Below are 12,947 nucleotides of genomic sequence, written 5' to 3'. Positions count from 1 at the left end.
TCCCACAGTAATTTGGTAAGCTGCATCATTTAATCAAACAATTTGTTGAAAATGTTAATTCCCTTCTGTATGTTGGGGGAGTGTGCACATGTGTTTAGCTCCGTCCTGTCCCTTTTGCTCTGTGTGAGCTACTCTGAAAAGAAGATCATACAGGAAAGCAAGATCAGCAATATATTGTCATTACTGCAAACAAAAAAGAAAAAAAAATAGCTTTCCAGAATTATATTTGGTCTCAGCTGCAGCTTTGTGTGAGGGAAGACACTGTTGTCACTTCTGAAGGAATAAAGGTCACACTTAGGAACCTTGAAGAAAAAAAATAATATCAGTCTACTAAGCTACAGGCCACATGAAGTTGGAGTTCAGCAGCTTTCCTAGAGTCTGAGAAGGAGGGCTAGGAAAGGAAAAGAAATAGATTGTTTAATCAGGCAATCTTATGATGAAATCCTGTACACATTACTCTAGTTCCAGTCCTCCCAGTAGAGGACTACAGGCTCATAAGTGACTGGATTTATAAAGTACATTTATTATGAAAAAGACCCATACTTATCTGGTTTGACGTATTTTTCCATTCAAACAAAAGAACCTTAAAAAAAGATTTCATGCAATTTTCCTTAGTTCTTTTATAGACACATGAAGAGTAAATTGTTCCATTTGTTATTTCCATTGAATAATACTTATTTCCACTAGCATTTTCTACTGTTCTTTTTCTAACAATCAACATGAACAGATGATGAGATAACTAAAGCAGTTACCTATTTTTAAGAATTTTAATTGCAGTAGTAACCCTTTCATTTACTATTCCTCTATAATCTTCAGCACAAACTATCTTTATAAGCTACTATAATTTCCATATATGAGTTTGGTGAGGATGCTCTTAAATCATTAGGCTGATAAATGGGACTGGGCCCTGTGACACACACTCAATAAACAGATGTAATGCTTTATGGTGTTATTATTCCTCTGCCTGAGAGTATTATCTTGGTATCAGACACAGTAGAAAAGCATGCTCATCTTGCCTGGTGAGATCCAGTGACTTAGTTTCAAACACCAGGGACTGGGAACGGATGGGGAGACAGAAGTGGATTTAGGTTTCACTTTGCACTGTGTTTGAGTTTGCATTGAAGAAACTGAGGCTCAATGACATGCATGCAATTCTATTTTATTTTTTAACCAACAGGACCATTGGCCTTCAGCATAAGGGCAGGGTGGTCATTTTTAGGGAATTGATGTCTTAAGCCATGGAAATGGGATTTGCCAGAATGTGTTTTCAGCACACACAAACTTTAATGTCTCAGTTGCAGGCATTCTTAAGGTTGAGAAATTCTCAGCCTCAGAAATGCTTAAAGTCCTCACGTATTCAGAACAAGGAAGATTGCATTGAGTTATTGAGCAGTGCAGCAATTTTTTACACTTACTGCTGAATTAGTCATTTGCTGCTTCGGTTGGGATCCATGCTATCAACCTTTGCTGGCTTAGCTATGTCAGTCAGATGGCAATGAGATGTGATCTCTGACTAGCACAGCTACACTGGCAAAACCCCCAGGATAACACAGCAGAGAATTGCAAAACTGTACTCTTGCTAGTAGTTTGACTTCCAGAATAAGAAGATTGCTTCAGGATAACATAGCAAAATAAGCTGTATTAACAGAAGATGGTTTTTGCTGTTGTTAGCACAGTCTGCACTGAGCCTTTTCCCCTCTGCTTGCTGGTATAATGATACTGGTAAAGGCCACAAAGCATAGAACTCAAGAGTGAGATTTTGGCTGTTTTTGCCAAAATCTGTCATTAGACTCCATGTCCTCCCCAACATTCATAAATCAGTACAGTTCCAATGCAGCTCAGGATCTGGCCCAGAGGTGACAACTTTTCTTTTCTGTGGAGTCGGAGCAAAAGCAGAAAACCCTTGATGAAAACATCTTTACAACTGGAAATTGGTATTGCTTCTCAGGTTAATTTACAAATAACTGCTGCTATGAATTTATACATATATTTAGACAATTCAGTGATCAGATGCTTGCTGTTTTGTATTGGTGGCAGCAGCTCTCCACTGGGCAGATCCCAACTTCATAGCACACTGACTTCTTCCAGTTAATTGCACGTCTGGTATGACTCAGGTGAAACATCGACAAAGAAAGAGGAAAATGTTTGCCTAATTGTATGAGGTGAGAAATGCTATTGTTTCTGTCCTCAGGCAGCAACCAGCTTGGCTCTATTTTTGGCCACACATCTGTGACAACAGGCAGCCTCTTGGATGATCACCACTGGCACTCCATCATCATAGAGCGCCACGGGAGGAACATCAATCTCACCCTCGACAGACACATGCAGCACTTCAGAACAAATGGAGAATTTGATTATCTGGACCTGGACTATGAGGTAGACAGTGAAACTTCTTTCTTCTCATTCAAAGTGCTTTTATAAAGTTCAATACGAAAGCTAACATAATTTGTTTTCTTAATTTTTCATACATTTGTTGTGATTACTTATTCCTTTATATTTCCTGAAACTTTGTTTCCAACAGGGTTCTCTTTTAATTGTAAATTGTTTCTCTTAATTAGCCTACCAAGTCCCATCTGGTGTAACAATCATCTCAGCCCTTTGTTTTAAAGTGGGAGATGTGTGTTATTCAGCAAGATAGGCATACATGATATTAAAAATCTCTAAAAGCAGCTGCTCTAAGCAGGAAGTATATTTTAAAAAGTATAGTGCAATCTGTTGTTTCACTCAGGTGAATTTTGCTCTTGAATCAGAAAGCCTTAATCTGATGAGTTAGTGTTTATTTTTAGCAAAGGAAGCAGGTTAGAACCTTTTTATTAATACACATATTGATCTGCCCTGTCTTAGGTAGGTAGATACTTCCTTGTATTTTCACAAATATGGCATCAGTAACTTCATTTGTGAAAGAAGCAATGAGGAGTTAGGGAAGTTGTAAGAAAACTTGTTTAATCAATCAGGTTAATGCAGACAAGTGCTGGTAGTAATTAAATGTGGATTTATTGTTTGATTACACTACAGCTTCAGCTATTATGAACTTGTTGAGCTCCTCTAAACTGTACATGAAGTTCAACACATTAGTTATTGCAATCTTTGTATAATATCTTCTTACACTCTTTACTGTTTCTGATGAGAATTAATTTGGTTGACTGCACCAGATATGTAATTTCCACCCTTACAACTTTTTAAGATGTAAGAGTGAATATAAATGATGTAATGGAAAAAATTTGAATTAACTTGTGTTTTTTTTATTTTTACCAACTGTGTTTTTTAATTTTTCCAACTTGTGGGGTTTTTTATTTTTACTTTTGACCAAGAATATATGAAATGTTTGAAAAAAGTAATTATAAATGTTTCTGAGTCAAATATCTGATTATATTCTGAAAAATGTTTGTGGATACATTATTTACTGTAACTCTAATCAGAAAATAACAAGCAAATTTTCCTGTACCCCTATTAATTATTGAGCACTGAAGATCTGAACTGAGCTACTTAAAACTCATATAAATAGATTTTATTACAGGCTTTTAAGTGAATGAGAAAAAGGCTGAATGCCATAAGCCACGGTTGTGCAATTTGTGCACCTGTGTGTATATATGTATACATACATACATATATAAAACATTTACATAACAAACATATTGCATATAAAAAGTGTATCCCCATTAAGAGCTGAATTCAGTGCATTCACTTTGCCATCCTCTCTGCATAAAGAGACCTCACTATCAGTTCTCAAAGATACATTTCATTTTCCATATACGTGGATCTCCTTGTGTTTAATTGAACTTCTTCTAGTGTGTGTGTGTATGTGTGTCTGTAGTTCATATAAACTCAAGAGAATTAATCTCCTTCCTTTCCTCACTGTTATCTCACTGATTTTGGAGCCAGACACCACAGACTAAATTTAAAGGTGTTGTCTTTGGGATTAACAAGGAATAAAGCCAAAAGAATCAAAACTATTTTTCATAGACAAAGTAGTTTCTAGGTTAATCTCTTTCAGAAGAGTTAGGTAAGCACAAAAGAAGGAAAAAATATTAGTTCTGATTGCATTTTTGAGATCAAAAATAGTCTTGTAAGTTGCTCTTAACTCACTGTCACATTATATGTTTTTTGCTTTTTCTTCTTTTCTTCAAAATTCTTTCTTTTTTATTTGTTATATTTCATTTAATCCAAACACATGCATAAAATATTTGACAACTAATTAACTACTACAGTTCCATTCTCCATATGAAGAGCTGTATATTCTCTAAAGTCATGTCAATTTACAATATCTGAGGATGTCCCCACAAGATTTGTACACACCAAAAGCTGGTGTGTGTGGTTTATAAAGGTTTTAGATTTCAGCTGTATTGTTTTAGCTCTTTGTACATGCCAAGTGGAAGCTTCCTCTTTGGAACAGAAACTGATATCTCACATGCATTTAAAACTGAAAATGTCAGCCTAGAGCTCTGTTTTCCTTTTGTTGGTAATAAAAAATGGAATGGACAATGAATAATGGTTATAAGCTTAATTCTGCCAAATCTTAGCACTAGACTACAAATTGATATTTTTCTGAACATTTGTGAGGCAGGAAAACAAGTTGTTATTACTATTTACGCCATCATCTAATGGATATAATTACCTAACACTGATTGCAGGGACTAATCTCATGAGACCCTTTTTCTTGGCATTTGAGCTGCAAAATAATAATGAAAACATGTAACATTATACATTTCTAATCATTTCCATAAAGACCATTATGTGGCAGAGACCTGTATCATCTCTATGGAGTGACAGAGATGTCACTCATTGAAGATAAACACTTTTAGTTTGTAAATATTTGGGTTTCTAAGTTTTTAGCACTATAGATAATGGATAACCCGAAATCAATTAGCCAGGATAATGAAGTTCAGCTGTAAGACAAAAACCAATTCCTATTTGAGTTTGATGACTGACTCCTTGCAGGGGTTGTCTTGATCTTCTCTAAGGAGATAATTTGACCTGCTAAATCAAGGGGTAACTCCTCATTGACTATAACTACATGACAAAAGCATGCTCTTGGTAGTGAAAGGTCCTTCTGTCTACCAGGGGATTGCATCTTTAACTGTGTGACTCTGTAAATTCTTCTGGGTGAAGTAGACATATGAGCATTACAGAAGAATTACATGCCACATTGGAGCCCACCACTGCTGTGCTGTACTCTGAGCTCTGGCACACAGTTAGAGCTGACTGAATGATTTGAATCAGATTATCTGGCTAATTTCATGTCTACTTTTTTAGAAAAATACTGTGATGGAAATTTGTCCCAATGTCCTTGTTTGAAATGCTTATTTTCCAATATCAATCAGAACTGTTCACATGTGATGTGTGTCTGTTCACTGTTTGGACAATTGGAATAATACTTGGGTTTGGCTACCATAAATAATTAAAATTAATTACAATTCTTATTTCTGCTTTTGCAGTATTTATTTTGATACATCCTTTTTCTGTAAAGAGTGCTGCCAGCTCTCTACTTTGCCATGCTTGAGTGTTCAAAGAAAGCAATGTGTACAACAAAATTCTTTAACAGTCTTTGCCTGCCAGTAACTATCTACCATTTTTCTGTTTCATTTAAGATAACCTTTGGAGGCATGCCTTTTTCTGGCAAGCCAAGTTCTAACAGTAGGAAAAATTTCAAAGGCTGCATGGAGAGCATCAACTACAATGGCAATAATATCACTGACCTTGCCAGGAGGAAGAAATTGGAGCCTTCAAATGTGGTAAGATCATAATTTCATGGTCATCTACGCTTCTGTTTCTAATTCTAAAGAAGACTAGAAGGTTTTTGTGGTTGTGTAGCTGATATTTTTGTTATATACTGCAATAATATAAAACACAAAGCAAATTTTACCACAAATCCAAAGATCTTATTGTATGTACATTTATGACTTTAAAAAAAATATTATCATGTATGAACATTTTATTTCTGGAGTCTTGTTTCATCTTTCAAAAATTAACCTTTAGTGTAAGTCAGATAGTTTTGGTTTTTCGTTTTTTTTTAAAGAAAATCAACTGAAGCAGTAAGTGCTTTTTCCCTTTCTTCTCAAATTATAGTAGTCTAAGACCAGTGCAGACAGAATTTATTGTTAAATGAATTGCAGCTTTCTTGTGGCTTTTAAATCCTGGTAATATTCCATCCCTGCTGAGCTAGTTGGATGGTTTTACTGCAAAAGTCTTTGGATGAGAATGCTTGTACAGTCTTTTCTGATCGGTCTGAAAACCTCAAGATATTATACTTGAAAATCATTATTTGCTTATTAACATTACAGAGGTTATTAGCATTTTACTCTATTTTTGCAGCAGCTTAAGTGTTCATAGTTGCTTTCATGTGCAGACTTGTGGCTTTATGGGCAGGGTGATTAAGAAAGAATGTACTTTAATTTCTCTGGTTTTTAAGTTCTAAGTGTTTCTGAAAATGTTTGCTGGCATATAGAGGCATGTAGGTAAGAAATAAATGTATTATTGCCATGAGTTTGAGATGGTTTGAATAACTTTTCAAGGCTTTCTTCTGTACAAGTTTACACACTTCACAAATTCCTGATAACATATGGAGGTTTACACAATTTCGTTATCCTTTATGTAATAAATTGTTAAGATATGCAAATGCAGTTATGATGCCATGCAAAGGATTGATTATCACTGGATAGTAAAACTGAAGCTTCATGTCATTGTATGATTAAATGGTCAAGGAAATCCAAAGGATAATGATGAGTGTGTGATGTTTGCCTGTACAAAATCAGTAATACAGCTTGATATCTATAACCTTTTCTACACATAAATTTCATCAGTATTGTCAAAGGCAAAGAATACAATATATATATTCCTTTCATTAAGATTCCAGTTTTAAAATTCTTTCAACCCAATCTAATGAACTCCTAAAACTTTAACCTTTTTTAAAATATTTTTTTCATAATTACAAAGGATTTCCTTTCTGCAGGGTATTTTCAGCTTTAATGTAAGCATGATTTTGAAAGATTAATGCCTGAATTCAAAAAGAATCTTTGTGCAGGCGCAATCTTTCCATTTTGCTCAATCAAGTCCACGACAAAGTTAGTAGGACATATTCTTAAAGCCTCTTTCTGAACAGAAATGTTGCTTAAGAAGTTCCTATGAGGCAAATCCTGTTCTTTAAAGTCTGAGCATCTCAAAAGTGCGACATAGCTAGCAGACATCTAAAGTTTCTGAAAAATCTTATTTTGGATTGTTTCTCTCTTTTTTGCTTCTTTACTTTTAAAATTCTGTTACCCATAACATGAAAATAAAATCCACACAAGCAGCTCTGGCAGTATTAGTGCCACATCAAGAGGTGATATGCCAGTTTAATTTGATGCTTCTGTTGATTTCCAATTCTGAGAATGACTAGAAAAATAGAGAAGTGACCTTTGTTTTCAGTAGAAAAACTTAAATTGCTTCAGCTCTTCAAAGGCAAAATCAATTTTACTCTAACTAAATCAACATGGATTTTTATGTTTTTTACAAAAACATTTTTCTCCTAGTTTTTAGCCTGATTAGCAAGAGAAATAGACTTTCTTGGACTTATTGTTGTTGTTAAGCATGTTTATGATGATGGCACTCCAATAGGGATCCAAGCAATCCAACAGGGATCAAAGCTCCATTGTAGGAGATTGTGTACAAGCACATAACAGGAGACACACCTTCCCCTTTAAAGGCATGACACAATATAATGTGGCTGAATACAAGCAAAGTAATCAGTCTGGTCGTGAGAAGTATTACAAAGAAAGGATAAATTCAGGATAAAAGAAGAATTTTAAAGGGGTGTGAAAAAAAGAAAATAATATTCCTAGATGAAGGCAGTCAAATTTCAGAAGTCACACATTGAAAGGGACTTGACAAACTGATTATAAAAAATGAGAAGGCCCAGAAAATCAGAGATGATAAAAAGATGATGATCTTGATTTTTTTCTGAACAAAATTAATTTTTTTTAAAAAAAGTGTCTTATATACATACATTTTATGAACAGAAAAGCACCATCAAGCACCTTTTGCTTTGTTGAAGAGTAAGGATAAAAAGACAAATTAGAAGTATTTTAAATTTAAACAAAGTCCAATGCTGACTTTAGTAAATATTTGATTTAGATTCAGAAGGTAAAGGGGAAAAATTATTTTGATTCTTTTGTATATTTAAGATGGCATTAGTGTATAGTGCATTGCCCATACTACATGATCCATCCTGATTTAGCAGTTAGTATGGTCTTAATAAACTCATTGCCCATCTTCTAGGAGCTTCCTATTCAGCCAGTAGGTCCTTTAATTGGGAAAGGTATTTACTGTAGTATTTTATACAAGGGATTATATTTGAATGTGGATAGGCAAAATTGATTTATAAGTAAACATGAATTTAATTTGCCATATAGATGAAAGATCATGGTGCACAGCTCAAGCTGCTCAAATTAAGTTGTTTTTACCTTTTCCCTGCCAATGGAGTATGAAAAAGTCTCTAATAAGACCAAGAGATTCAATATAAATGCACAGCATATATTTGACTTCCAGATGTCATTGCCCAGAAAACTATTCAGCAAGTCACTCTGAATCTACAGAAAATGAACTCATTCTCTTTGAAAAATGAAGAGGCTATTACAGAGACAAGCTGCAGATTAACTTGAAACCTTCACCTAGAACTCGTGAGCGATCTATATAAGATGGGCTGTACTTAAAAGAGGAGTCATCTTGTGAACTACAGTCATAGAAGGGATCAATAATCCAGTTCATATTAATCTAAATAACTCAGTAGGGAAAATGTTAACTAGCAGGGAAATTAGAATTATGTGTTACTTTCTCAAGAAATGTTTAATGCAGCTAGGCTTTTCATGGGAAATGCATTCACTGATGTGAAAAAGGATTTGAATGCATTCCGTGCCATTAACATTAATAGGTGTTATGCATGCAAGTATCCAAAACATCAGGATGACAGCAGAGTGTCAATTGGATATAAAAGCCTTCTTGTAACAAGGAAATTGGTAGTTCCTCTTGGTTACAAGGCAGCAAAAGGAATTCTTAAAAAGTCTAACAGAATGCTCTCTGAGCGCTTCTTGTTTGAGATCTGTGATTGAACTGTGAAATGACATCTCTCAAAACATGATGTAGCCTTCTGCATTTATGCAGGACTGCCTTAACTATGTAAAAGAAGTTGTGTCTATGCACAAGGTGACAATTACACTGAGAATGACGGCCAAGAGAATTTCAGACATTCTCCACCTTTTTTTTTACTGTATGTAAAATTTGTGGTTTAAGCAAAAGTATTCTGTAGCAAACTTGGAAAGGTTTAGATTAAAACAACTCAGACAAATGAGATAACTATTTTGATTTCATGTCTCGCTGGTTAAAAGTGTAAAATTAAAAATCTCCAGGCAACTTTTAAACTTCACCGCCCCAAAGAAAACAAAACAAAACAAAAAGCAAAGGAAAACCACAAAAAACCATCCCAGAATTGACAAGCAGCTTAGCAGGGAAATCTTTACTCTTTACTCATAAAGTAGCTGTAATTTCTCTTATCACATAGTTATCTAAAAGTTATCTTTAGTTGTGTCAGCTAGTTTTTTCCTATTTCCTTGGATTTGCCCTTTTTTTTAGTCCATGGAACTTGGGCACAGGAAAAGAATGTGACTTGTAATGCTGAGATTTTATCATAAAATTTAAGAACAAATCTAGGAGATCCCTTTAAATGAATCTCTAATCCCAGATTACTGGAAATATCAATGTTCCTTAATTGATCATGGAGGCTGCCAACTTGATAGTATAGTTACTACTAATTCTACTGGCCTTTAGAGGTAGACTCTGTACAATTTCTGCTGTTCTGCAGAAAAAAAAAAAAGAAGTTTCTATGCAAAATGATCAAAGTATTTATCCTAGTGGTCAAGAAAATATTATTTTCACTCATTTGGGTTTTTTTACATGGAAATGCATTATAGGAAGCTGAGTCTGCCAGACCAGTTGTATCTTGCTGTTATACACATAAGCTGTTCTCTGATGTGATGTTCTTTTAAAAATTGATGGGTTTGGACATGGGAAAATGAGTGCCGAAACTCGCTTATTGATGTCATCCGTCATCTCCAATTGAATATAATTACTTCTTTAAAAAATTTACTTAGGTCTTTCCTGACACGCATTTTCAGACACAAAGTTCCTATCTTGCTTCCAAATTCTCTACTTTCCCTCAAGATGAACTGTCAGATGCATTTATACACTAAGAATACAAGAATGTGACATAAAAGTCTAGATCAGGAAGTCAGTAATATAGAATTTAAAAATAATTATGCAACAAATATGATGACTCACTTCTACTGAGATTCTAAACACTGCTTAGGTAGACTACATCTCTAAACACCTGTGTACCTCCAAAAATGTTTTTAAAGTCTTATTTTTATTTTAAATGTAAAAATAAATATCAGAGGAATTGCTGTCTTGATTTTAGTAACAGTTTCTGTACTGGATCAGAGAAAATTATTTCTTCCCAAATAGAAAAAAAATTGCCACATAATTTTCACCTGCAACAGTGCATGAGAAAGCCTAACCATAGGACAGGATCCACTTTGCCACATATTGTAGGAATTCTTCAGCAGAGGAAGTTTTCCTGTTGTATTTCCATTTAAGCAGTAATAAATTAATTGTGGACAGAGATTATTACAAAGTATGATTTTTAAGGAAAAAAAATTGTAATACCGTACAAATAGTACCAAATGGTAATATCCTACCAATTTGGTCTTTTGTTGTGAGAAATTACATGAGAATCAGAGAGAAAAATTCATGCCTCTAATTCTGGTCTTGTTTACAGATACATTTTAAAGCTTGTAGATCAACAGTTGACTGGATCTTTTTTCAATTTCCTGAAGAATAATATTTTACAGAGTAGAAACTGCAGTTTCCTTTACAGTGAAAATTATTTACTATCCAAAAATATTGGTGTTGTCCATGATCAGCTACTCCAAATCCTTCTGCGTCATGAATTGAAATATTAGCATATGTAGTATCATGAAGTTGAAAGCATAACAGAGAGGCTGACTGCTCAGATATTATACATCATTATTTTGGAACATCATGTATTGTATTGATTGACACACTGATATCAGGGTATTTGGAAATCTGCGCTCCTTTTTTATGCTGTTCTGTTATAGGTTTCTATGGGGACCACAGACAAGCCCAAGTTTATCTGTGATTAATTTCTTTATCTGTTAACTAGAAATAATAATGCTTTCATCTAAGTTTGAGAGAATGCAACTCTTCAGGGCCAGCTGCCTGGTTTTTTGTGATTGTAGAGTACAGTACAAAATATAAAGGGGCCACTGCTAGAAAAAAAAAAAACCCAGGAAAATCAGCAACTATTATAGTAGCAGCAATAAAGATAACATTGATGGCACATCCTTAGATACAGTGTGCATAGATCACAGAAGTCTCTAGGTTGAATGAAATCTAGAATACTTTTCTAGAGGTAGCTATGAATTTAGTGAAATCTTACCATTTTCCTTTTTTTCTTTTTTTTCTCTTTTTTTGTGTTTTACTTAGGGAAATTTAAGTTTCTCTTGTGTGGAGCCACACACAGTGCCTGTCTTTTTCAATGCCACCAGTTACCTTGAGGTTCCTGGTCGTCCAAGCCAAGATGTGTTTTCAGTCAGTTTCCTCTTCCGGACCTGGAACCCAAATGGACTTCTTCTCTTCAGCCACTTCTCAGATGACCTGGGCAATGTTGAGATTGACATAAATGAGGGCAAAGTCAGTGTCCATATCAACGTCTCCCAAGTGAAGAAGAACCGGATAGACATCTCATCGGGTAAGTGAGTTTTGTGGTTTTTTTTTAAATTTGGTATCATTTTGGTTTGTGTTGTTTAAATAATTATGAACCTAAAGACTGGAATAATTTTTTTACAAAATTTAAAATTTGTATTGCAACTTTATGAAATCCTTTACTGTTTCATTGAGTAAGAGGTACAAGAATGTTGAAATAGTTGTTGGATCAAAAAGAAAAATATATTAATGATCTTATTCTGTCAAGAAATCACCCTTTATCTATAAGGCAGCATTTCTTCATTTTTCTTCCTTCTGTCTTGCAGTTTTCTCTGGGAAAATATTTGGTTTCAAAATGGCTGTGTACTCCCTTTCTAGGTGTAGTCGAATAATTAGATGTTCCTAATATTTTCCAATAACTAGGGAATCTCATAAAAAAAAGAAACCCATCCATACCATAATTATTTGTATGAATTTTTCAGATCTGCAGGGCTATCCTGCAAACCTTAGATTCATTTCAATGCCTTATTGTTATTTTGTTGCAACAGGCATTTCAGTGCCTGTGAAATTAATTGTGTATGTGAACACAGAAAAGGAAAATATGACATCTGCCAGGTAAGGCTGCAGAAAGGATGCCGTTGTTGTACAGTAAATATCACAGCAAACTTCTTTTTCCCTTCTTCTGCAGGGAATTAACAAATGTCATGATAAAAACCTGCTGGGTTTTCTAGAAGCCAAAATGATCTGCCTTTGGCACAAAGATTTCTGACCCTTGTGGTCCTATTGATAAAAGGTTTTTTACATTGGCTATTTTTAACAGCTGAAAAAGGAGAATTTCCCATAGTCAAGTGTGCAGCCCTCTGCATGTGTAGGGTATGAATATTGGGAGCAATGCAGCCTGGCTATCACAAAACATTAGACTAACTAAAACCGCAGCCTCGATGCATGTCTGTTTTGGGTTTCATATCTGCTGTATTTCTGCCTGTCACCTGTAATAGCATATTTTTCCAGAAGCAAACTAAAGTCTCTTAGTATTTCCTCTATATGTTTCTCATAACTTGCAAACTTGCTTACATTAGCGGCCTTAATGTCAGTTTTTGAGTTGACATGGGGACATCAGTACTTCATTCTGGGTTATGGCATAATTCTGGTTATAGAAGCAGTAATTGTACTGACCAGTAGGACTCATGTGAGAG

At 34.6% G+C, this 12,947-nt stretch overlaps 1 protein-coding gene across 1 annotated transcript in view; it reads left to right on the top strand.

Annotated features, from left to right (window-relative positions):
- The window catches only part of CNTNAP2 (contactin associated protein 2), a 1,023,368-nt gene that overhangs the window by 479,876 nt on the left and 530,545 nt on the right, over positions 1–12,947 (top strand). Inside the window, exons 6-8 of the mRNA XM_058800058.1 lie at positions 2,192–2,376; positions 5,589–5,732; positions 11,533–11,797. Of these exons, the coding sequence (XP_058656041.1) occupies positions 2,192–2,376; positions 5,589–5,732; positions 11,533–11,797 (594 nt within the window). The remainder of the gene's footprint in view (positions 1–2,191; positions 2,377–5,588; positions 5,733–11,532; positions 11,798–12,947) is intronic.

This window comes from Ammospiza caudacuta, chromosome 1 (assembly GCF_027887145.1).
Source record: "Ammospiza caudacuta isolate bAmmCau1 chromosome 1, bAmmCau1.pri, whole genome shotgun sequence".
NCBI lineage: Eukaryota > Metazoa > Chordata > Aves > Passeriformes > Passerellidae > Ammospiza > Ammospiza caudacuta.
Note: the sequence above shows the minus strand (reverse complement) of the source record. Positions and strands in the feature narration are given on the sequence as shown.